The sequence below is a fragment of the Heptranchias perlo genome, chromosome 16 (assembly GCF_035084215.1).
Source record: "Heptranchias perlo isolate sHepPer1 chromosome 16, sHepPer1.hap1, whole genome shotgun sequence".
Taxonomy (NCBI): domain Eukaryota; kingdom Metazoa; phylum Chordata; class Chondrichthyes; order Hexanchiformes; family Hexanchidae; genus Heptranchias; species Heptranchias perlo.
The window spans coordinates 33,121,738-33,147,557 of NC_090340.1; the positions used below are offsets into that span (position 1 = coordinate 33,121,738).

At 38.7% G+C, this 25,820-nt stretch overlaps 1 protein-coding gene across 1 annotated transcript in view; it reads left to right on the forward strand.

The window, feature by feature from the left end:
• LOC137333652 (nuclear receptor coactivator 5-like) overlaps nt 1-25,820 on the forward strand; it is a 31,205-nt gene continuing 5,385 nt past the window's right edge. Inside the window, exons 1-10 of the mRNA XM_067997908.1 lie at nt 1-84; nt 6,518-6,582; nt 7,988-8,035; nt 8,537-8,608; nt 11,589-11,665; nt 13,473-13,602; nt 17,603-17,802; nt 20,088-20,369; nt 22,472-22,537; nt 23,020-23,211. Of these exons, the coding sequence (XP_067854009.1) occupies nt 6,524-6,582; nt 7,988-8,035; nt 8,537-8,608; nt 11,589-11,665; nt 13,473-13,602; nt 17,603-17,802; nt 20,088-20,369; nt 22,472-22,537; nt 23,020-23,211 (1,126 nt within the window). The 5' untranslated portion in view covers nt 1-84; nt 6,518-6,523. The remainder of the gene's footprint in view (nt 85-6,517; nt 6,583-7,987; nt 8,036-8,536; nt 8,609-11,588; nt 11,666-13,472; nt 13,603-17,602; nt 17,803-20,087; nt 20,370-22,471; nt 22,538-23,019; nt 23,212-25,820) is intronic.

The following is a 25,820-nucleotide window of genomic DNA, read 5'->3' on the forward strand; positions in this document are numbered from 1 at the left end:
ATTTTTTTTTTTGCCTTCGCACTCTGACGGTTGTGTTTCCGGTTCCGGTGCAGGTTGGCAGCCGAGAAGAGCGAGCTCCGGGAGGTGAGTTGCGGTTTTAATTTTAATCCGCGGGGTCTTTTTTTTTTGTTTTCTAAACCCGGGATTTCTAACAGCGCCCGGGAGGCGGTAGTGGCGATGATGATGATGATGATGGAGATGGAGATGGAGGAATGGCCTTCATCTGGGCCTCAAGCCTTTTTGCTTCGCTGCGTGTGTTATGCGCCCGCTTGCCTTTTACTTTGAATGTAAATCTTCCTTTGTTACTTTACATGGCGGCCGAGGCCCAGCCCGAAGGCTGCTGCCAGCTCCTGTCATCGTCCTGTCACAGGCGGAGGCGTCCCCCGCCCGCTTTGTTAGTCCTGGGGGGGGATGAAGGGGTAAACAAGGCCGGCTTTTCCTCGCCCACATACCCCCCAACCTCTTTAGCTGTCGGCGGCTTGTGTCGCTTCACTCGGCCCGATTTATGTAAATCTCCTCACCGAAGGAGAAATGTCGCTCATCCCAAACTTCTGTTGAGTCCAGATTCGGTGGCCATGTTATGAAACGGTCGCTTGATGAGTCTTATTTTTTATTGCAGCTGTTGATTTTAAATTTACCGAGAAACGGTCGCTAAAAGCAGCGCCATTCTACATACGTAGCTCGGGTTGTATTTGAAAGGTTTTTTTTTATATTGTCATATTCGCATGCAAAAAAAATGAACGATCTCTTGTACAACGTAATAAAATAGCTGTAGAAAGTATTTCAGATGCTGCATTTTATAAGCATAATAAAAACTGCAAATGCTGGTAATATGAAATAAAAACAAAAGATGCTGGAAATTTTCAGATCTGTGAAGAGAAAAGATAGATTGACATTCATGTTTAACTTTCTTCTGTTACCACTTTAATCTCACTGTCTTTGGTCTCCACTGTTTGAACAAAGCTCTAGTTTGAGAAGAGCTACCCTATTTATATAGTTCTCTTTCAGAAGGTGAATTCTTTTGGTTATAATTTTAATCCTTCATGGTTGTGTGCAACTTTTCTGGAGGGGATATGTTTGGCAATCATAGAATGATAGAAAGTTACGGCACAGAAGGAGGCCATTCAGCCTATTGTGTCCGTGCCGGCTGCAAAAGAGCTATCCAGCTTAATCCCACTTTCCAGCCCTGTAGGTTACGGCACTTCAAGTGCACATCCGAGTGCTTCTTAAATGAGTTGAGGGTTTCTGCCTCTACCACCCTTTCAGGCAGTGAGTTCCAGACCCCTACCACTCTGAGTGAAAAAAAATTCTCCTCTGTGCCTCCTGGTCACTGATCCCTCTCAATGGAAATAGGTCCTCCCTATCCATTCTATCTAGGCCCCTCATAATTTTATATACCTCAATTAAATCTCCCCTCAGCCTCCTATGTTCCAATAAAAACAACCTCAACCTATCCCATGTTTCATCATAGCTAAAATTCTCCAGTCCTGGCGACATCCTCGTAAATCTCCTTCGTATCCTCTCTAGTGCAATCACATCTTTCCTGGATTCGAAATTGTCTTTTCCACACCGCCTGAGGAAGGGGAAAGCCCCCGAAAGCTTGTGGGATTAAAAATAAAATCGTTGGACTATAACTTGGTGTTGTAAAATTGTTTACAATTCCTGTAATATGGTGACCAGAACTGTAAGCAGTACTCTAGCTGTGGCCTAACTAGTGTTTTATAAGTTCGAGCATGACCTTCCTGCTCTTATATTCTTTGCTTTGGCTAATAAAGAAAAGTATCCCATATGCCTTCTTAACCATCTTATCTACCTGTCCTGCTGCCTTCAGGGATCTGTGGACATGTACTCCAAGGTCCTTCTGTTATTCTACACTTCTCGGTATCCTACCATTTATTGTGTATTCTCTTGCCTTGTTTGTCCTCTCCAAATGCATTACCTCACACTTCTCCAGATTGAATTCCATTTGTCACTTTTCTGCCCACTTGACCAGTCCATTGATGTCTTCCTACAGTTTACAGCTTTCCTCCTCACTATCAACCACACAGCCAATTTTTGTATCATCTGCAAACTTCTTACTCGTGCCTCCTACATTTAAATCTAAATCATTGATATATACCACAAAAAGCAAGGGACCTAGTACTGAGCCCTGAGGAACGCCACTGGAAGCAGCCTTCCAGTCACAAAAACACCAGTCGACCATTACACTTTGCTTCCTGCCACTGAGCTAATTTTGGATCCAACTTGCCACTTTCTCTTGGATCCCATGGGCTTTTACTTTCCTGGCCAGTCCATCATGTGGGATCTTGTCAAAAGCCTTGCTAAAATCCATGTAGACTACATTAAATGCGCTATCCTCATCGACCCTCCTCGTTACCTCCTCAAAAAATTCAATCACGTTAGTCAGACGTGATCTCTCCTTAACAAACCCAAGCTGACTGTCCTTGATTAATCTGTGCCTTTCAATCGTGTACATCGTGCATCCTTCAATCTTGAAGTTGTGCTGATGAATTAAAATTCATTATTACCATATTGCATGAAACCTATCCTTGTATCTGGTCTAGTTACAATAGGCATAATTCCAACTTCGGTTGTCCAGACATTTATAAGTGCATCATTATTGAAGAGAAACTTCTTTTTAAAACAAGATTTCTAGGCCCTCCAATGGTTTAGCTAGTAACGGCAATTGACCTTTACAAACGAGAAAGATCCAGGATTCAATTTCCTGGTCTGCGGTGAGTTAGTTGATCCTGGCTGGCGGAAGTGGAGGTGTTACGGTTCGCCTTGGTATTCATGGGATAGGGAGTTGAGTGAGGATGTGACTCGACTTGCTTATCTTTCCTCTCTGCCTAGGCACATGAGGAAAAACAGCTATTTGGAAGGGCTGGTGCCCATCATGCATCAGTGCCTTCAGGGAAACAGACTTCTTGAAAAATTCAGTGTATATAAAGTTATATTACAGGAGTTAAGCTTTTAAAAAGGAATAAATTTATCTAATTTGAAACGAACTTTCACATTTGAAGAATTGTGTTTACCAAAGTTCTGTTATAATGCCCGTTGTAGGTAAAAAGTTGTATATTAAAGAAAGGTTATTGGAGATGCCAGTGGGTTTGCTCTTTTGCAGCATGTAGTCTGCTGGTAACTATTGAATGTTATTAATGCATGTGCTGGTAAAGGTTTCTTCATTAGTTCAATCATTAAAATATTACAGTAAACCCTGGTATCCTCTCTGATAGACAAGAATTTTAATTTTGCAATGTTATTTATTTGCAGGGACTGCAAAGTTTCAGATATAAGATTAGGCTTTTTTGTACTTGTTTTCTCCCACAAAGAAAAAATGCAAATGCTGGAGATTTGAAATAAAAATGTAAAATGCTAGAGATTCACAGTGGGTCAGTCAGCCTCTGTAAAGAGAAAAGACAAGTTGCAGGTGTATACCCTTAATCAGAACTGAAGACCTAAAGACTTTTCTAGTTTGTTACAGACAGGGCTTAATAATAAAGGCTACCTGGAGTCAGAATTGGAAGCATTTTAGTTAAGGTATGAAAAAAAAATAGAAGGTTGGGGGGAGAGAATTGATGGATGCACCAATCACAAAGAAGAGTTAGTGGTTTAAGAGACTGACAAATGCTTAATCGACTTTTAGATTATATATTCAAATGTGGGGGGGGGGGGCGGTGAAAAGCACAATAAAGGTCCAAACAAACAAAAACCTGAAGAAATAGGGAAAATGGAGTGAGAAAAGAAATAAGGTGCAAATTCAGTGGATCTAAAATTAAAACAAATGCAAGTGAAACACAGTGATCTGATAATGAAATGGAGATTGCTCTTAATCTGGTACGTGAATGTGGTTGAAACGTTATACATAATTCTTGCTATGCTGTACTGTTTTAAAAAGACAGCACAAATGTTGGTGCTGTAACACACTTGGATTATAGTAGGCTGTATGTTCCCTTGGGGTGGGGGGGAAGCAACCCAAGTGCCCACTGGGATATGGGAGCTGAAGTCTTTCTCCTATGCACTTTTCCCGTGGACTTCCTAGCTTCCATTGATGGGGCATTGGTAAATATTTAGCTAAAGTTGTCTTCCTGTCATTTGTGAAATTATTTGCGGGGTTGGGAAGAAAGATATTTTGCGTTGTGAGTATAACTTACAAATCCGGAGAAGCAAGTAGGAAAAATAAAATTAGGTGGGATTACAATTTTGAATGTATCAGTAATATTAAACAAGTTTTAATGCAACGTTACTGCTTTTTCAAAACTTAGAAGCAAAATATATACTGTTAATTTAATCAATACATGACAGGTAGATAAGGTGGTTAAGAAGGCATACGGGATACTTCCCTTTATTAGCTGAGGCAAAGAATATAAGAACAGGGAGGTTATGCTAGAACTGTATAAAACACGAGTTAGGCCACAGCTTGAGTACAGCGTACAGTTCTGGTCACCGCATTACAGGAAGGATGTGATTGCACTAGAGAGGGTACAGAGGAGATTTACGAGGACGTTGCCAGGACTGGAGAATTTTAGATATGTGAAAAGATTGGATAGGCTGGGGTTGTTTTCTTTGGAACAAAGGAGGCTGAGGGGAGATTTAATTGAGGTGTGTAAAATTGTGAGGGGCCTAAATAGAGTGGATAGGGCAGACCTATTTCTTTTAGCAGAGGGGTCAGTGACCAGGGAGCATAGATTTAAAGTAATCGGTAGAAGGATTAGAGGAGAGCTGAGGAGAAATTTTTTCACCCAGAGGGTGGTGGACGTCTGGAACTCGCTGCCTGAAAGGGTGGTAGAGGCATAAACCCTCATCTCATTTTAAAAAGTACTTGGATGTGCAATTGAAGTGCCGTAACCTACAGGGCTACGGACCAAGCGCTGGAAAGTGGGATTAAGCTGGAGAGCTCTTTTTTGGCTGGCACAGACACAATGGGCCGAATGGCCTCCTTCTGTGCCGTAACGTTCTATGATACCACTAATGACCAAATCTGTACTACTTTCCAGTTTTATTATACAGTGGGACCTCCATCATAGAAGCAACCCCACTAAATAATGTAAATTTCCAGTTATTTGGGAGTCCCAAAATTTTGCATTGTGCAACAACATCCTGGCTAGGGGAATTAAAGACAAATACAATACAAATAAATTGAATTTAAATTTAAGCTGTGGAGTGCAAGGGGAGATTGTTAGTGGACTGTGTACTGAAAGTGTCTAGCACAAGGCTTTATCATATGAAAAATGTAAAAATGGAGACAAATATCAGTGTACCAATACCATTTTGCAGTTGGAAAACACAGCTTGAAGCTGTAATAGTTTTAGGCCAGTTGATTAGTCCTGCCACAAGATTTGTACCATTAATTGCTGAAAATGAAGGGTACTGTAAACGTATTGGATTAAGAGGTTTTTTACTAGTCTTTTGCAGATGTTGCAAAAATAACAATTTTGTTTCAAGCACGAGCTGAAGTAACAGCCTGCCTGTACAAGCAGAAGTATTTGCTACAACACTACATATTCCTTGAGGCCTGTCAAGTTGGTGTTATAATCCTTCAGAATAAAAGTAATGTTGAGCCCATTACAGCATACACCTGGCCTGGCTTTATAAAGGAAGAATTTGGCCCCTCGTGAAATTGTTCTGTATGTCTGGATATCTCAGACAAATTGTTGTGAGTGCCATTTGAATCCCAGGGATTATTTGCTAAAATTTTTGCTCATTAGTGCAGAAACCTTAAATGTTGATTTGTTTACAAGTTACTCATGTAACAAAAAAAGGCGAGAGACAACCAGTGGAGCTTACTACCAAGTCGTGTGGTTTGGATTAACTAATGCACTTCAACATCACTACATTTTTCTCAAAACTGCCATGTCACCATGTGAACACGAAATTCTGACGTTTATGCCAATCATTGGTTGCGCTTCCGTTGATACTGGCTACCTATTGGACATGCCTGTTAATCATTCTAGTGTAGATTTCTCAAAGTTATTGTGGCTATGTAACCAGGTCAGGAGTAAACAGTAGAAAGCAGCTCATTTTGATGCTTGGCAAAAGTCCATTTCTTCTTTATTGCTACCATGTGTCTTTAAAAATGCATGTCATCACTGAGTTATTGGTAAGATGCAACAGACTGTCCGATAGACTTTCTGTTGGGTTTAATTTAAAAACGTTTAAGACTGCCCACTTAATACTATAGTTCTGTGATATTACCAGTTTATTTTTTTGAAGGTTAGCTATTTGTTTATATATCAAATTGTAAGTTGATGAGTGTATGCATCCCTGGGTGTAATACACTCTTTAGCATCCTGCTGTTGGCTCAACTTCATTTTGATATTTTAAGATACAGTTCCTTTAGAATTATAGTGTTGCTGGAAGACATAAGGACAACAGAAGGAATGGAGGCATTGGATGGATTCCAAATGGAGTATGTGCAAATGGACTGCATTGAAATTTAGATAGTGATTATATGCTTTTAAACTATTAAAGAAAAAGTTTTAAGCAATGTTTTCACAACCACTTTTTATTTCTATAGGTAAAAATGTCTGCTTGGATAAAGGCTAGGGTAGGTCCATCACACAGACTCAGCCCAGATGGAAGGTAAGGAGTTTTTGGTGGCATTGTAAGCAGTGTAGATGAAAACATAAAATTACAAAGGGATATTGATAGATTAGGTGACTGGGCAAAACTGTGGCAAATGGAATTCAATGTAGGCAAATGTGAGGTCATCCACTTTGGACCAAAAAGGATAGAACAAGGTACTTTCTAAATGGTAAAAAGTTAAATAAACAGTGGATGTCCAAAGGGACTTAGGGGTTCAGGTACATAGATCATTGAAGTGTCATGAACAGGTGCAGAAAATAATCAAGAAGGCTAATGGAATGCTGGCCTTTATATCCAAAGGACTAGAGTACAAGGGAGCAGAAGTTATGCTGCAGCTATACAAAACCCTGGTGAGACCGCACCTGGAGTACTGTGAGCAGTTCTGGGCACCGCACCTTCGGAAGGACATATTGGTCTTGGAGGGAGTGCAGCGTAGGTTTACTGGAATGATACCCGGACTTCAAGGGTTAAGTTACGAGGAGAGATTACACAAATTGGGGTTGTATTCTCTAGAGTTTAGAAGGTTAAGGGGTGATCTGATCGAAGTTTATAAGATATTAAGGGGAATGGATAGCTTGGATCGAGAGAAACTATTTCCACTGGTTGGGGATTCTAGGAATAGGGGGCACAGTCTTAAAAATTAGAGCCAGACCTTTCAGGAGCAAGATTAGAAAACATTTCTACACACAAAGGGTGGTAGAAGTTTGGAACTCTCTTCTGCAAATGGTAATTGATTTTAGCTCAATCGATAAATTTAAATCTGAGATTAGTTGCCAAAAAGCTATCTAAGGTATTAAGGGATATGGGCCAAAGGCAGGTATATGAAGTTAGATCACAGATCAGCCATGATCTTATCAAATGGCGGAGCGGGCTCGAGTGGCTAAATGGCCTACTCCTGTTCCTATATTCCTACGTTTCCTTTTTTTTTTAAATGCCTAATATCCCAGAAAAGTCTGTGTAATAAAATGAGTTTTAGTTTTTGAGTATTGCTTCATTTAAGTATTTTTGTCAATGTTCCAAAATGTAATGAAACTTTCTGGTGTTTAAAGGTCCCAATTTAATAATCTAGATGTCCATCATTAAAATATTGCTCGATGCTGAAAAGAATCTTCTGTGTTCTACAATATAATTGGTTGGTCTGACTGAGGATTCAAAACCACTAATCCATTAAGGAGAGATGAACAAATATAATTGGATTGCCATATGTCCTGAAAAATGAATCCATTTTCTATTGCCCATTTTCTTCAACTTCTGTGTCTTTGGATTTTGACTAAACTATGCCTTCTGTAGCAGTGCATAGAATGAGTTTCTTGGCTAATTTATGGAAAAGGCTTATAATCAAGACCTGGAAATTGATTCATCCCATAACTCTTTCTTTCTTTCTTCTCTCTCTCCCCTCCAGTTCATTTGCAACAGCAGAATACAACATTCCAAGGGAATCCTTGCCCAGGTACGAAAAAATGTATTCAGGGATAATGGAACAAAGATAGTTTAATATACATTGATAATAACAGAGTATGGGACAAAAATGCAACCCATGACTTTGGGCGTGGTGGAGAAGGAGCAGGGTTTTATGTTATTGTGATGCTGCACTGACAGTGGATGAAGTGAGTTGCATATATTTCGCTCATTATAAACTTACAGAAAGGTCAAGTTGGCTTCTGGAATCTTCATTGAATAGAAAGTGAATTTTATTTCCGCCCCACCAAAGAGTTTCTCAGTCGCCCTGGCTGTAAAGCAAGATTAAGAACTTTTGGTGAAGACATTGTCCTCGTTGATTAGCGGTTACGACATTTACTGGTTGAGCCATCTGCGGGGTTTTTTTTAAATAAGAGTTTCTATGGTATTGATTTTTAGAATGTTAGTTTAAAAAAAAATTGAATGCTAAGGTTGACCTAACTTAGGTATTTGTAAAAAATGAAATAAAACTTGTTGTTTTCTGTCTTGATAGTATCCTCTCTACTCGGCAAGATCTAGAGCGAGACCGATCACCTTTGCGAGCTGAAAGAGTTGATCCTTACAGGTGAGAGATGAATATCTTTCTGATGACCTCAGTACTTGCAATAATTAAAATGAATTTGGGGGTGAATTTTGGTAATTATAAATGTAAACAATAGAACACTTTATTTTTGACACCCACTGTCAGCATTGAGTGGTCCTTGGTCTACTATGTCACAGAGAAGGTACAAATAAAACTCAGCTCCACTGAAGTGCCTTAAAAATCACACTTGATCTAACACCATCCACCATTATGACTTATGAAGGAAGGTAGCCAAATTGTACAAATGTTGTGCTGTGCCGATTAGAAACTGGTGGAAACTTCGCAAAATTTTTTTTGTTTTATCTAGTTCCCTCTTCTCCTCCCCCCCCCCCCAGCAGAAGGCACAGAATTTTAGGGTGGGCGGGGCAGTGGTGCAGTTCACCAGGCAGTGAGTATGGGCAGGCTGTTTAATCATGGAGGACATCACAACCAAGCTGAATCCTGTTCCCCTCTGACTGTCAAATGTGCACTTTTTCAGCAGGAGCACCTGATACTAATTGGGAATGGGAATTTTGCATTAAGTGCCTCTCCGCCCCAGCCAAAATCCAGGGGACATTGTAACCAATTGCTGACCAGCTGAGATCAGTTAACTTAATCCCAGTGTTGATTTCTGATCTGTATGGCTCATGATACATTTACTCATAAAGGCATGTGGATAGCAGTCCAAACTTATTTCACTTTGAACCCTTGCATCCCGGGGGGGAGGAGAGTCTGTCGTATTAGTCAGATCAGATCTCGTAGAAAGGTCAGCACACTTAATCTACTGTGCCACCCAGTTCCCGGTGACAGACGAGTTCAGGAACAATTTGTAATAAGGGCCATCAATTTACAGTGATTAAGTCAGATTTATTTTTATTACATGGGATCCGGGATTTTTACATGTATTTTGGGGACAGCGTTGTTCAATTCTGTTCACTTAGATTTAGGGTCATTGGCTGAATTCAGTTTTTATTGCGTGTGATTCTTACCAGTGTTTTAGGGATTGAAATGTGCAATTCTATTTATTTTTCCTTGCTGATATTTCCTAGCACTTGAAGCCATGTAAAAGTAAACAGCAAATGTAAATGTAGATTTTTGGATCCGATTGAAACCTTTTCAGGATCTTCAAGGCGGGGCGGGGGGGGTGGGTGGTGGGTTGGTAGGAACCATGGCTGCTGTTTGTGCTTTGGACAAAGCAGAGGGTAGGTAGCAAACTGAAAACAGAGTGGACTCATAATGGACTATATGGGGAACAGAATTTAACAGACGGGCTTCTTTAGCTCCTACATATATGGGAGAAAAGAAATGGATTTACATTTGGGTGAAATATATAAGTGGGAACAATAATGGCAGATGAAATTTAATCTAAACAAATATGAAGTACTACAAATAGGAAGGAAAAATGGGCAGCACACATACCCTGTGAATGGTGTTTGAATATCTAGGGATGAAATTGAAAAACATTTGGGAGTCTTGAGAGGTTCAACATGTCCAATTAATATAGAGCAGCAATCACTAAAGCCAATAGAATGTTGAACTATAGAGCCAAAACAGTAGAATACAAGTTGGAGGCAGTCATAATCAAACTGTCTAGTGCTCTGGTTAAACCATGCCTTGAGTACTGTGTCAAGTTCTGGTCACTATGACACAAGGGAGACATTCATGCAGTAGAGGCAGTGCAGAGGAAGTGACAAGACTGATCCCTAGCCTTAAAGGTCTGAGTTATGAAGAAAGGCTTGGAGAAACGTATATATTTCAACCTCGAGGCATCTTAGTAGTGATCTTAGAGGAGTATATACGATTGTAAATGGAATGGAATAGGAAAACCAGAAGATTACTTCAAATTAAATAATAGATTTGGGCAAGGGGTTTACAGTTCAAACTAGTTAAAGGCAAATTTAGGACTGATAATTAGGAAATTGTTCACAGAATGATTTACACATGATTGGGCTCCTGGATAAAGTAGTGGAGACAAAAACCATGTAATCATTTAAGAACCAATTGGATGCTGTGATGGGGGAACTTGATCATTCGATATGGGTGATCTAAAATGGGCGAAACATTCATAATTATCTTGTGAGCTGCAAGCTGCTGTACCTTTTGTGTGCACAAGGAAGTCGTTCTTTTAGAGGAGTAATTTATAAATTAGTAGCACAGACAAAGAAATACTTTTTTAAACTCAGCAATATCTTATTGTCCAAGGCTATATGAATAAACCCAATATGTACCTCCTTGATAAATGAATTCCAAAATTAGGACTAAATCTGACGAAACCTAGGAACATTGATGAATTGCAGTTCTGGTGTAACGCATTCAGTCACTTTGACCTAGAGAGAACTTCATTTTTCCTCAACAACAGGCGGCAACAATCATGTTGAGCACACTTACAATCGTCTATGGCGCATACACATGGCTTAATAAAGTTTTACTGGGGAGAAGGCACTGAGGATGTTCTTTATGAAGCATGTCAAATCTGTTTAGCATTGTACTTTGAAGACAAATTAAGCATTCATTGTTTGATCTGTTGTTTTGGTGAAAATATATTTTAATTGTTATATCCAAAATTTGATCAAACTTGAAATTTTCTAATTCAAAACATTTTTACTTTTGTCCCAAAAAAGCAATGTATTTGCCTTCTGTTGCTTTTCTCTTCCTCCCCACCCCACCCCTGCGCCCACAAATGTTGCCATGCAAAAAGTTAAACAAATTTTTGATCGCCCCAAGCGTCTTCAATTTTTCAGTTTCGTCTGAGCTGGTGAGTACATGTTCCTGAAGGAAATGGAAATGCAACTAATGGTTGTTTTGAAGCTTGCAATGGCGAACTATCTTAATATTTTGTAGTAGTCTCATTTTTTTTGTAGTTGGTTAACTCCAAAACTTGAAATTATATTTATCTAAAGAAAACAAAGTAAATAAGGTAATTTTAGAAGTTGGAGCAAATTCGGCATCCTTATTTGACTGTTCTGTTTTTCTCCCCTTTCAGGACTAAGGAAGTGTTGGAATATTATGGTGGTTATAGTGAGCCTTACAATACTGAGGATTACAATTACACCTGGAGTGGTATGACTGACAATTATGTAACCTACTCCTTTTGTAGTATACCAAAAATGTTCTACAGAAAAATAATAAAATGACTGGCAATGTATATTGAATGACTGCTTCTGTCTAAAATTCTACTTGCTATTCCAACTTTCTTCAATGCTCCTATAGTTATTTAACTTCTATAGTTATTTATGAAATAACTATAGAATTGAGCCCTAAATGTAATACATTCCTGTGTATAAAGATTAAGAATTAAAATTGCTTTGTCCGACAGTGGTTACTTTTTTAAGTGTATGTGAATGCTTGTCATTTTATGGGAAATTGCACTAGTTTTGACATTTACTTAGGAATTTTTGTTTCCACCTTGTGTTTTATTCTGGTTTGCTTAAGGGCCTTCAGTATCAATCAGTGATCACTTTCTATAACACATTTTTAAAACTAGTTGATTTCACCTGACCGTGTACACGGGGAGTCAGGGCCAAGTGTAACTGTCAGGTAAAGCAGAGTTTGAGGGTGGGAGATAATTGGACCAGGATGCACTCGTAATTCTGTCCTTAATTTTATGATTTTGTTATTCATATAGCTAAATAGAATATGCACGTCAATTTGGGAATTGGAGAAATAGAATTGGTTGGAGCATAGGAGTTTCTCTGCAATAGAGGCTAAGGAACTGGAAGATGCAAAACTGAGACATTAAGCACCACTACATGGAGGATGGATGTATTTACAGTATGGCAATATTGTATTTACATTGGCAATTTCCATTATAAATGTAGACATAGGAATTGATAATGGAAAATTTGACAAGAAGTGCAAGCAGATGTAAGATTTTTAATACTACTGGTCATTCACCCACGGCATAGCACATGGCCAGACGTTACCAAGTGCAGTTTTAAGGTGAAGGGGGTAATTTGAGGTGGAAGTCTGAGGATGAGAGAAGGGCTGAGTGCGTAGTTCAAAGGAGAGGAGGTAGGGACAGTCATTTTAATATTTCTCCACTCTGCTTCCTCTCCTGTCGCTCTCTTTCCCCCCATCCCTTTCTTCCCATCCCTCTGTGCTCTCCTCCTGCTCTCAGCCTCTGCATTCTCTCTTTTCTGCCCCATACCCAATGGTGGTTGTTAATGAGCCACAGCCAAAACTTAATACGTTTTGAATTTGAGTTTTTGAGGGTGAAGAGCCAGCTAATGACTTAGTGGGAGACTATATCAAGTGCAATAAATTAAAATTAAGTTGTTCACAAAACATGACGATTAACCATTAACTTCAAAGAAAAGTTTAATATAAGTGGAAAACAATATGGCAGATGCGGGTTCTGAAATTTTTGAGTTGCTTGGTGAGGCTGTTCGCAGACTAGGCAGAATGCCACCAAGTGGCCCGATTATGTAATTACAGCATGACAAATTTACATAATGTTAACTATTTCCATTAAAATTTCCTGACAGCGGGAACTGGTGCAGACGGGAAGAGCATGCAGATGTAAGATTTTTTTAATGTAAAAGTAGTTTAATTGGCAACTGCTTTGAAATTCACAGATTATAAGTATGCCTGAAGATAATTCTGCATTATTTTAAAACTACTTATTTAGAGATGAAAATATTTTAAATAGTGAGGTTGCAGCAGATTATTTAAAATTAACATTTTCCCCAAGGACATCACATGGTAAATCAGCTTTAACATTAAGCTAAACTAACTCTAACAGGTTTGTCAATCTTCTCCCCACCCACTAGATGAGTAGGAATACTTGAGGCATTATATTGGAAAGAACAAAAATGAAACTGGTGACTTATTCAGAAATCATTTAACTATTGTACATTCCTGTTTACAGAAGACAGCTGCAGACCAGAGGATAATCGTCGAGATGAGCTTTATCAGCAGTTCTATAAAGAGATAGAGGATGACTACAATAAAGAAAAACACGCTGACTGTGTAGTTATAGCCCTAACCAAACAACAGGGGTAAATTTCCTTATGAATATTGTTTACTTTAATGCTCTGTGTTGGATGTAGGGCCTGTATAAATGGCAAATCCACACCATACAGATGTCTATCCTGCATGAGTTTGAGATTCCAAGTTGTGTGGCTAATTTGGTGCCAGAGTTAAATTTGGCTGCAGAAAATAATGTCATATAACTGATTTATTTGAAGAAAATGAATAATTGATATTAATATCAATATCTGCAGACTATGCACCAATCAATCTTTAATCATTAATAGGAATATTAGTGCACCAAAAAAATAACCTCCCATAGGAACAGGAGTAGGTCATTTAGCCCCTCGAGCCTGTTCTGCTATTCAATGAGATCATGACTGATCTGTGACCGAACTCTGTATACCCGCCATAGCCCCATATCCCTTAATACCTTTTGGTTAACAAAAATTTAGCAATCTCAGATTTAAAATTAACAATCAACTGCTGTTTGTGGAAGAGAGTTCCAAACTTCTACCACCCGTTGCATGTAGAAGTGTTTCCTAACTTCACTCCTGAAAGTCCTGGCTCTAATTTTTAGGCTATGTCCCCTAGTCCTAGATTCCTCAACCAGCGGAAATAGTTTCTCCCCACCTACCCTATCAGTTCCCTTTTAATATCTTGAAAACTTCGATCAAATCACCCTTTAACCTTTTTAAATTCTAGGGAATACAACCCTAGTTTGTGTAGTCTCTCCTTGTAATTTAACCCTTGGAGTCCAGGTATCATTCTAGGAAATCCATGCTGCACTCCCTCCAAGGTCAGTATATTCTTCCTAAAGTGCGGTGCCCAGAACTGAAAACAATATTCCAGGTGTAATCTAACGAGAGCTTTGCATAGCTGTAGCATAACTTCTAGTCCTCTAGAAATAAAGACCAGCATTCCATTAGCCTTTTTGATTATTTTCTGTACCTGTCCATGACATTTTAATGATCTATGTACATGGACCCCTAAGTCTCTTTGGACCTCCACTGTTTCGAGCTTTTCACCATTTAGAAAGTATTCTGAGCTATCCTTTTCAGGTCCAAAGTGGATGACCTCACACTTGCCGACACTGAAATCCATTTGCCACAGTTTTGCCCATTCGCTTAATCTATTAATATCTCTCTGTAATTTTATGCTTTCATCTACACTGCTTACAATGCTGTCTATCTTCGTGTCATCGGCAAACTTGGATATGTGGCTCTCTATCCCGTCATCTAAGTCGTTAATAAATACAGTGGAATAGTTGAGGGCCCCAACACAGATCCTTGTGAGACACCACTAGTTACATCCTGCCAATTTGAGTACCTGCTCATTATCCCTACTCTCTGTCTCCTGCTGTTCAGCCAATTTCTTAATCAGGTCAATAATTTGCCCTTAATTCCATGAGCTTCAACTTTAGCTAACGGACTCCTATGGGGGACTTTATCAAGTGCCTTCTGGAAGTCCATATAAACAACCATAGACAGTCCCCTGTCCACTACTTTAGTCACCTCTTCAAAAAATTCAATCAGGTTCGTCAAGCATGACATACTCTTTACAAATCCATGCTGGCTCTCTTTGATCAGCTGAAAATTTTCAAGGTGTTCAGTCACTCCATCCTTAATTATAGACTCTAGTAATTTCCCGACTACAGATGTTAGGCTAAGTGGTCTATAATTCACTAGTTTCCCCCCTCACCTTTCTTAAATAGTGGAGTGACGTGCAATTTGCCAATCTAAAGGAATGGTTCCTGAATCGAGAGAACTTTGGAAGATTACAGTTAGGGCATCTGCAATGTTCTCACCTACTTCTTCTACTTCAAAATCCCTGGAATCGAAACCATCTGGTCCTGGGGATTTGTCACTCTTTAGTGCCATTATTTTCTTCATTACTGTTAATTTGCTTACATTAATTGTGGTGAGTCCCTGTCCCTGATTCAAAATTAGTTTCCTTGGGGTGCTATTCTTTTCCTCTACTGTAAATACTGACACAAAGTAATTATTTAACGTAGCCTCCATTTCCTTATTTTCATTTACAATAAGACTATTATAAGTTTATAAGGGCCCATATTGCTCTTGAACACCCTCTTTTCCTAATATTGTAAAAAAAAAATTGTGTTGCTACATAAATTTCTAAAGAGTTCTATCCGTGCCTGAAGATTTCAAATTTAAAAAAAAATCTGCATCAAGGTGGTCCTTTCTCCCTCTTCGATTTCTTCCCTCACCATCTCTCCTGAAAGTGTTGATTTGTGGTTTGGAATATAATTCCTAAGGAGGTAGTTACTCCCTGGTATTTGATCCTTGGCCATTATTAATATTTGAGCCTTAACTGGTTGTTGGAATTATGGGGGAGGGAGGTGCATCACTGTAGAGCCTGACCCACGCACAGGTATGTGTTTAATAATGCATAGACTGGAAGAATTAGATGGCAGTGTGCACACACCACAGAACCAAAGGTTCACCACACTGGATGAATAAATTTAACAATCAGGTTGATTATGAACGATTGTCTTATGGGATGGCTGATGTACTGGTTATGCATTTAACATGTGTTCTCGTTGGGATACATGGAGGTTACATAATAGAGCAACATTTCGTGCAGCATTTCTGTGATTGTCATTTGTGTATTATATAGGTTCATCTCACAAATAAGCTGGGGTAGGATAGTGGAGTCAACAGCTGGCAATACAGCGACTCAACTTATCCCGTGGTAGCCTTTTCCTCACGTAAAAGCATATCAAAAATTGAACTTCGCAGCTGAAGTGACTGAGTCAATCAGTTAGCTGGATAAACAGCCTTTGGCGTCAGTTTTCAGCAATCCCAAGTGCGGTTTTATAAACATGGACTTGGGAGAATGAGGTGATTTTCATGGTTAAATTAAGTGAGAAATATTAAGGTTTTATTAGTTACAAAAATTGTAGATAATTGAAAATGGTATGGTGAAGGAAACTGAAGTAAAGCATTTAAGACTTCCTTTTACTTGATGGTGTTTAGTTGCATGGGGCTAATATTGCTGGAAAAAAGTTGCTGGTACCTGAGGTGGCTTTTTTTCAGATATAGTGTGTTTCACTGTCACAATGTGTAAGCTGAAAACTTTTGAAAAGGTAAAATTGGTCAGCCCTGGGAGATTGGAATTTCCTTGGAATTGCTAGCAGTCTAAGGGTTGCACAGAGATTGTTGTAGGCATACATACTCCATTGTCTTGAGCAGCCGTTTGTCTAGGTGCAATTGATGATCGTCTTCAGAATTATTTTGAGGAGGAATCTGGTTTGAAACTCACCTGAGCTGTTTCAGTCCAAAATATTTCTTGCTGTCATAGTCATGGAACTTGAGATATTTAGCTTAACTTGATTTAAAGTCCAAATATCAGAATAGGTTGCTAAATTCACTGTTTGCTTTTGTTGTTTCAGTTCTATACAAAATTCTGAACTGTTTCTCTAAATGTCACATTCTGGATTACAGGCTTTAATTGGATAACCAGCCAACCCCCTACAGCTTTGACAATTAATCCTGTGTTGCATTGGAGATTGGATGCCCAGCTATTTACCCCTTTCCTGGAAAACGTAAAGAATATTTGTGGGTATAGCCCTCCATTGGCCTTATAATCGAGCATTTGTTTTTCTTTTTTAAAAAACAAGAACATTTTATTTCTATTAAATTGCTACGCGATGTCTAGCCTCTTGCTTGCAAAGTTTGGTGTGAAACATGGTTCAGTGTTCAGACTTGGCTTCTGAAAGCATTGGCAATCAAGAATGAGAGTTTAGATGCCACCCTAACCAAAGTGATGCCAGTCCACTTGTGAAGGAAGTCACTATTAGAAGAATTTAAACCAAATTTTGTAATTTTTTAATGCAAAAAAAATTCTCTCATCTGCAAGTGTACTCAGTTATTTTAGGGTTTTACTCTGGGGTATTGTTGTTTTTGGAAAAACTTGAATCAGTGTATGAAATTCTAGCAACTTGAGGGTTTCAATCTTGTTTTGTTTGAGTACCTAACTTGAAAATATACACCACGCTTCAATTTTAAGGGATTATGCCAAACTAGTAGGACGACGAGTGCAAGAACTGGGACTTCTCGTGGATCTTGTGTACCTTAAATTAGAGTTGGCTCTTGATACTGCTTTGAAAGATGTTCGAGAAGAAGGTTCGCCATTTTGTGTCGTCGTCGGTGGAGAACATCAGTCTCTTTCATCGTGCACGGTGATTATTTTGTATGCTGGCCACAAAGGTACATTTTCAGTTTCCATAAAGACAGATCTAGAATTCTTGATGTCTTTAATTCATTTTCATTGAAATTTTTGTGGTATTCTTCTGTAACTTGATACTCATAGTCTGGAGTGCATTATTCTTGTGCCAAATTACACATGCCTAAACATTTATATTCATCATTATGGCTGTATTGAGGTATTTCTTTCCCCAAGTATTTTAATAAAACAAAATGACGAGTTTTTTAAACAAAATATATTTTTCCTAGTATTGAGATTGATGCCTGCATCATGTGCAGTTTCTTATTTGTTGGGCAAGCAAATTGCTGGTGGGTTTCTGCTTTTAAGGAAGAGTCAGAGCTCCATGAGTTGACTTTTTTACACTCTGCCACCACTTCTTGCAGTGAAACACTGCTCCTTTACTTAGTACTTGATTACCTGACTGAAATTGGAATTCACTGTGGAATTGTGGGCTTGAGCCAGTGTCTAACCATAATGCAGTAAGTTAGTACCACCTGCCATATGTTACCGGGCCAACAAGAGACTGAGACTCCTTTTCCTTGGTAGTTTGAGCAATTGCATATAACCAACATCCATTTTCCGAGATACTATATTTTGCATGCAGTGTCTTAAGTCAGTAGCTTACTTGTTTGTTTTTCCATTGGGCAAAAATTAATGCTTAGCTATATATACGCAAGACATGTGACTATTAGTGCGATTAGTCTCTGGAGGAACTGGTTCCTGTAATCCTTCTCATTGCTGTTTCCATTCCAGTAAGGAAAGGTTACATATTTCTGTTTCGCATCAGTCCATCACTGATGTCAGTTAAGCTGGAATTGACACTTCTAGCCAATTTGCAGGATTATGCTAGACTAATACTAAATGTCTCTGCTAATGGATAGATTTTAATTTATTTTCGCCCCCATTTTCACTTCTGTCTCTGTTAGGATGTGATTCTTGCCTAAATGGCTGTTCATTTTCCTAACCTAAACAGTGAGTGTTGACAGATTGTTCAACATTGGGCCCATCAGTGATGAGCTCACGGTATCCACATGGCCAAAATTCCAGGCATCACTGAGCAACAGTTGAAGGATTCTTAGATAGTTTTGTTTCCCCTTTCCTAATATAAGGACACTGAAAACTTTCCCTGTGCTATATATAACCCTTCAAAGTATGGTTTATAAGATGAATTTAACCATCTCCAATTCATCTGCTTTTAAAATTCTGCTGTATGGTCAGCAGTAAAAATCATTTACAGATACAGAAAGCTTGTATTTTAAATCTTCAATTCACCAGCTGTATGTTGTTGTAACAAGCATATTAAGATATCCTTAATGTTCAATACACATAGTTTATCACCTCAAATTGCTTCCAGTGCCAGACTTGAAACCTATAGCAGAAACGTCCAACCGTTGAGCAGGGGACCAGATAGACAGTCAAAGCTAGTGCCTGGGCCACATATGATTGCACAGAAATGTGAGCCATCATATACAAAAATGCTTGTATTCTAATGCACACAAAATCTAATCCTGCCATGCACAAAGGGTGAAACCCCTCCATAGACACACATCCAAGCTCCCGAACTTGTTCTTCCCCCTATTTCTTCCTTGTTTTCACCCTGCATTTTTTTCTCCTCAACTCATTTTCTTTCTCTTAATACAGACACACCTTGAAAAGTTAACGGCATCAACTTCAGCATTTAAAAATTCCCAGGTCTGGAGGATGGGTACAGGCTGCTCCCTCATTTGGTCTAAATCCTTCAGTCTGGGAGAAAACTTCCCCAGTCTTTCAGGCCTGGGAAGTTTTAACAGCCAAGACTGACCCAAAGTCTAAGTTCGTTTCCGTAGCCTTGTGCAAAGATGAAAGGATCTACAAGGGGCTTGTGGGTAGGATGAAGGGAACTTGCAGGCTGGGTTTGGACTGCAGTCCATGCCTTAGATACTCCCAATCTACAGTTATGTTGTTTGCCTTCATAAATGATTGGACTTCAAAAATAATTTGTACAAAATGCTTTGAGATGTTTCTCAGAAGTGCAGCAAGGCTCTACATTAATGAAATTCTTAACTTCAGTGTAATGTTATCTAGCTCAAATGCTGTGTCCACACACAATCTTTCTAAGTTGTTCACTTTTTCCATCATTGCATTTTATTGAAATCGCAATGACAACACCATTGTTGGTTTATTCCAGAATCTTTGCTAGTAAATTATGTAACAGATGCTCAAAATGTGCACTTAATACACTCAAAACCTTTGTTTCCAAGGTTTACAGTGATATCAGATCAAACGTAAAGTTGCTTTTCTTCAACAGAACATCGTAATATGCCAATGGAAGATGCTTTGGACCTGATTTCTCGTGAACACCAACGCATATTTGGTGAAAATCTGGAAAAAGAACGACTTGAGATTGCGCACAAAGCCGCTAGTTTGGCTGATGATTACCTTCATCGTGAATCTTACGATGAAAGTCACGTTGTGCCAAGCAGCGTCCGGCATCTCCTGTTTCTGTTAGGTGATGGAAAGCATCTTTATGCTGAGGAGCTGCAGAAAGTGGTTGACTACTTGAACAAAAGAAAAGAGGACCTTGAAGGAGGTTAGTTAAGAATTAATAATTCTGTCTGTATAGTGGGTCCATATTGGCGGAATCTACTCAAATCTAAGCAATTGTCTGTTGAAATTAATTTCACTGCTGATGTTTTTAGTTAAATGTTGTGAATGTGGATCAGAACTAAATATATATGTGCAGCACAGATTACCTCAAACTACTGTATAGATTTATTACTATACGTGCCATTTATGGAACGTAGCATTAAATCTAGACACTGTATTTTACATGCGCTACACCCACTGAATTTTGTGGGTACTTCGGTTTAAAAAAAAGATACTTTTTTTTTATGAGACTAAATGTTCTATTCCAAATACTCAATTGTCTGCAAATATAAAAAGGTTGTACTGCAATTTTTTTTACATTTTACAGTATCAATGTGGGTATTAATGAAATATGGTTGCTTTTGGAATATATATTTGCATAAAGACATTTTTTTTGATATTCTTGCCAGTCTTCCCAGCTTCACCCTATACAAACTCCAACTCATCCAAAACTGTCTCCCATCTTACACAAATTCTAGCACTGCCATCAACCCTTCTTCACTGACTGCTACATACATACTTAGTATGTATGTATGATCCGATTCCATGACAATGAATGTTGGTGCTGCTCCTAGATCCTAATTCAGTCCTGCACCTGCTCCAAAATACAAGAAAAAAAGTAGCTTAAAGATCGCTGCACATGGAGACAAGGCTGCTAAGGATGGGTTGATGGTGGACAGCTGCTGGTGAAGCATCCCCCATCTCTGATAAGCGCATGTCAGAAACTGAATACTTTGAGGAAAGGATCACTCTGCACTGCATTTACATCCTTATATGGAACATAGGAACAGGAATAGGCCATTCAGTTCCTCAGGCCTGTTCCACCATTCAATGAGATCATGGCTGATCTGTATCCGAACTCCATTTACCCTCCTAGGCTCCATAATCCCTTAATACCCTTTGCTAGAAAAAAATCTATCTGTCTCAGATTTAAAATTATTAATTGAGCTAGCACCTACTGCTTTTTGTGGGAGAGAGTTCCATGCTTCTACTACCCTTTTGCATGAAGAAGTGTTTTCTAACTTCTCCTGAGTGGCCTGGCTCTGGTTTTAAGGTTATGTCTCCATGTCCTAGACTCCCCTACCATTGGAAAAGGTTTCTCTGTATCTACCCCATGTGCTTCAAAATCCCTTCAAAATTCTAAAAACCTCAACCATATCACCCCTTAACCTTCTATATTCCAGGGAATACAACCCAAGTTTATGTAATCTCTCCTCATAATTTAACTCTTGGAGCCCTGGTAACATTCTGGTGAATCTGTGCTGCACTCCTTCCAAGGCCAGTATATCCTTTCCAAGGAGTGGTGCCCAGAACTGTACACAGTACTCCAGAACAGGTCCTACTAGGGCTTTGTATAGCTGTAGCAAAACTTTCTCCCCCCTAGACATAAAGGCTAACATTGTATTAGCCCTTTTGATTATTTTTTGTACCTGACCACTACATGAACTCCTAAATCTCTTTGGACCTCCACTGTTCCTAGTTTTCCACCACTTAAAAAATACTCGGATCCATCCTTTTTTGGTCGAAAATGGATGACCCCTCACTTTCCTGCGTTGAAATCCATCTACCACAGTTTTGCCCACTCATTTAATATATCAATGTCTCTTAGCGATTTTATACTTACATCTACACTACTTACCGTGCCACCAATATGAAGTTAAAATCTATCTTCCAATAAATTTGCCTGTGTCTCAAGTTGCTTTTACTAACACATCTTTGTATTCTGATTTTTAGGATTTGTCCACCAGCACTAAAAGCAGCCTTTTCCGAACTCCCAGACACACACAATTCAAACAAGACAAATCAGAAAATATAAGCACAAATATGAGTCAGTTGTGTGAGCTTTTGAGAGCCAGACTGCCACGGTTCGGGCCACGTGGCCTTAGGACTGTAGCTTGCACACCTCTGCCGTAGTGCTGTACAGAGATTCAATTTGACTCAATGATCTAGGGCCTTAATTTATGTGCTTATGCCTTAAAATGTGCTGGTCTTAATAATTGTTGCAAACTTAACTGTGATCTGATACGTACTTGTGTGTTCTGATAGAGGTGAACAGTAATTGGCAAAACTTCCAGGACGAGAGAACTGAAATTTTTCAATGGCCACATGAAGGTAAATGAGCAAACTTCAGGATTTCACTGTAATGTTTCATCTGGATATTATTCAATTTGGACTGGTTGCATTGTACGGATGCCATTTCCATAGTAACAATTTAACTAGAACAATGGAGTTGTATGTATCACTGTAATTCTCAATTACTTTCATAACTTCCCCAGCTACTTTCTAAAAGAGCATTGATATTTATTTTGGAACTTTCACATATCTGTGAAGAGGCGAAAATCTGTTCCAATCTTGCTTTAGTCAAGGTGCTGATAAAATGGTTGTGTAACGCTTGCAAAATTATGCTTTTAGAAATTAAAATAACTTACTGGCCTTTATGCTCACAATGCATTCTGCTAATAATTCCAAGTTGTTTCTCTGCAAAAAGACAACAATTTGAATTAAACAGTGGGAATTTAGTGCTTAAAAAATTCAAATTAAGAGGCACACACTGTATATGCACTTATGCTTCAAACTTTTTTTTTCTTTTCCAGCCTCTCTCGTTCAACAACCCATTGGAACTGAAGGTTTCTATGATGTAGGCAGTACTTCACAATCCTCCAGCAAGCCTAAGCCCCTCCTTCCAACACCAGGCAGACCACCCCTTTTGGGTCATGCACCTCTTTCTCAGAAAAAAACTCCGCTTTTGGGTGATCGTCCAATCAGGGCTCTTCTGCCTGCTCCAGGTTAGCATTTTTTTCCCAAATATTTTTCATTCAGCATTCTGCTCTCAAATCTCCTGTAATGTAACTTCCAGCATTACAAGATTGTAAAACCAGTTTTAAATGAATTCAGAATGTTTTGTCTGTCATTTCAATTTCTGAGCATAATTTTTCAGGGTATTTCGATTTGCATTTGCGATGTCTTTTATGGTCTCCTGTACTGTGCCAGGCAGTAGATAAAAATGATCAAAACTTTTTTTTTATATTTGTACTTAATTCCAACAGCTAAAAAGACATCTTGTCACATCACTACATGTAGTTCTTTTAAGCTTGTTCTGAGGAAGTGTCTCCTTTCCCCAATTTGCCTACAATCTCTGTTTTCCAGGCTATGACTATATTGCTGATTAAGTTTGTGGGTTGGGGGAGGATGTTCAACACATCAGTAGAGCAGAATACCTTTTAAAAGAAGCAATGCTGAGAATGCAGGAAAAATACATATCTGGAATCGGCAAACTCGACTAAACAAATGTGACTGTAAATGGATTAACAAACAAATTGAAAGTGAAATCAAGAGGAAATGTGACCTCTACAAATCCTGCAAGGAGAAAGGGGAAGGAGTTCACTGGGATTAATATAGGAATATACAGAAACAGGTTAAAACAATGATCAGAAAGGCAAAGAGAGACCTAGAAGAAAGTATAGCTGCAAAAGCAAAATAAGAGTTTTTTAAAAAATCAGTCTTATAACAGTAAGAGAGCAGTCAGAGAAGAGATGAGAACTATCAATGATGCAAACGGGCTTGAAAGTGGGATGAGCACAAAATTATAAATATTTTTAATGATTCCTGTCTCCCAAGTAATAACACGATAACACATGAGGAACATGCCCATCTGAAACAGGGATAACCTAAGTAAAATCGATGACTGACTGGTACAAGTGAGATGGAAATCCTAGAAAGACCAAAACGATTCAGGACAAATAATTCATAGGGATTGATGATATTTATCTTAGACTTCTGAGAGAGACTAGGGAGGAGATTTATGAGGTATTGACAATCATTATGAGGGAGTCCTGAGCACTGATGGGGAGGGCAGTAGATTGAATATGTGCAGCATTTTGTCTGTTTCTGTGCAGCATATTAGTTGGTTTCCAAACAGCATAACAAGCAGACGTGGGCAGATACAGGCCTGTATAAAAGAGTAGAATTGATTTTAACAGGAGTAAACCTGAACATTATCTATACAGTAATTACCCTAGTAAACAGTCAACCTGGATTCGGAAAGGAAGGTCCTGCCTGACACATCTTGATTTCTTCTGAGGAAGTGACATCTCAAGTGAACGGTGGATAACCCTGTGACATAGTATACCTAGACTTCCAAAAGGCCTTTGCCAAAGCTCCACATGAAAGACTATGAGTTAAACTCACAAAGTAATGGGAATTCACAGTAAATCTTGGAAATGGATAAAAGAAATTGAGTGAAAACTAGAGAACAGGTGCTTGTTAGAGGAGTTATGTCAGAATGTTGGTGGAGGGGGTTGGTTTTACTGAATGGGGTGCCTTGGGATTGGTGTTGGACAACTACTGTTTCTAACTTTTATATCAATGACTTTGATTTAGAAACAGATGATACCAAACTAGGTGGCACAGTGGAATCAAAGGAAGCAGTTCAAATTATAGAATGCATTGAACAAAATATCTAAATGGGCCACACAGTGACAGATGAGATTTAATGCAGAAAACTGTAAAATCCTGCACATGGCAAGGAAAAATAGGCAATATGTGTATCCTATGAATGGTATTTAAATAGGGACAGGACTGGCAGTTAAATATTGTAGAATATAACGTATTTAGAAAGGATAGGGAAGGAAGTGGGGTAATGTACTAATTAGAAACAACATAATGGCAATAGGAAAAAGGGACATTAAGGTAGAAACAGAATCCATATGGATTGGGATAAGGGATCGATCATGTTAATAAGTATAATCTACAGATCACCTAACAGTGGAAGGGAAGTGGAGGATGAAGTATGTAGACAAATCTATGAAATGAGTTTTTTTTAAAAAAACATCAAATAATAATCATGGGAGATTTCAGCTACACCCAAAGAAACTGGCAGGAAGAGGCAGGGAAAGGGGAAAAGGACTTTCTTACCCAGTATGTGAGAAGTCCAACAATAGATGAATCACAGCTGGATCTAGTAATGGGAACTGAACCAGAGCAGATAAGAGAAGTAAGCATTGGGAAACATCTAGGCAATAGGTATCATAACATAATACGGTTTAGAATAATTGAGAAAGACAAGTATATCGCAGACCAAAGTAATAGATTGGAAAAATGCTAATTTTGAGGGGATGAGAATGGTACTAGAAAATTTTTTGACAGAGATCGAACAGCAGTGGGAAATATTTAAAATGGCGATCAGTAGAGTTCAGGAGAAATAATATTCCTCCTGAAAAGCAAGAACAAACTAGCCAATAATGAAACACCATGGATGAATAAAGAGACAAGGGTAAAATTGAAACTAAAGGAAAAGGCAAACTAAGTACATAGACAATAAAGGAGAGGATGACAAAAGGGAATTTGAAGAGGTTAGGAAAGAAGTCAGAAAAACAATTAGGAAAGCGAAGAGGAA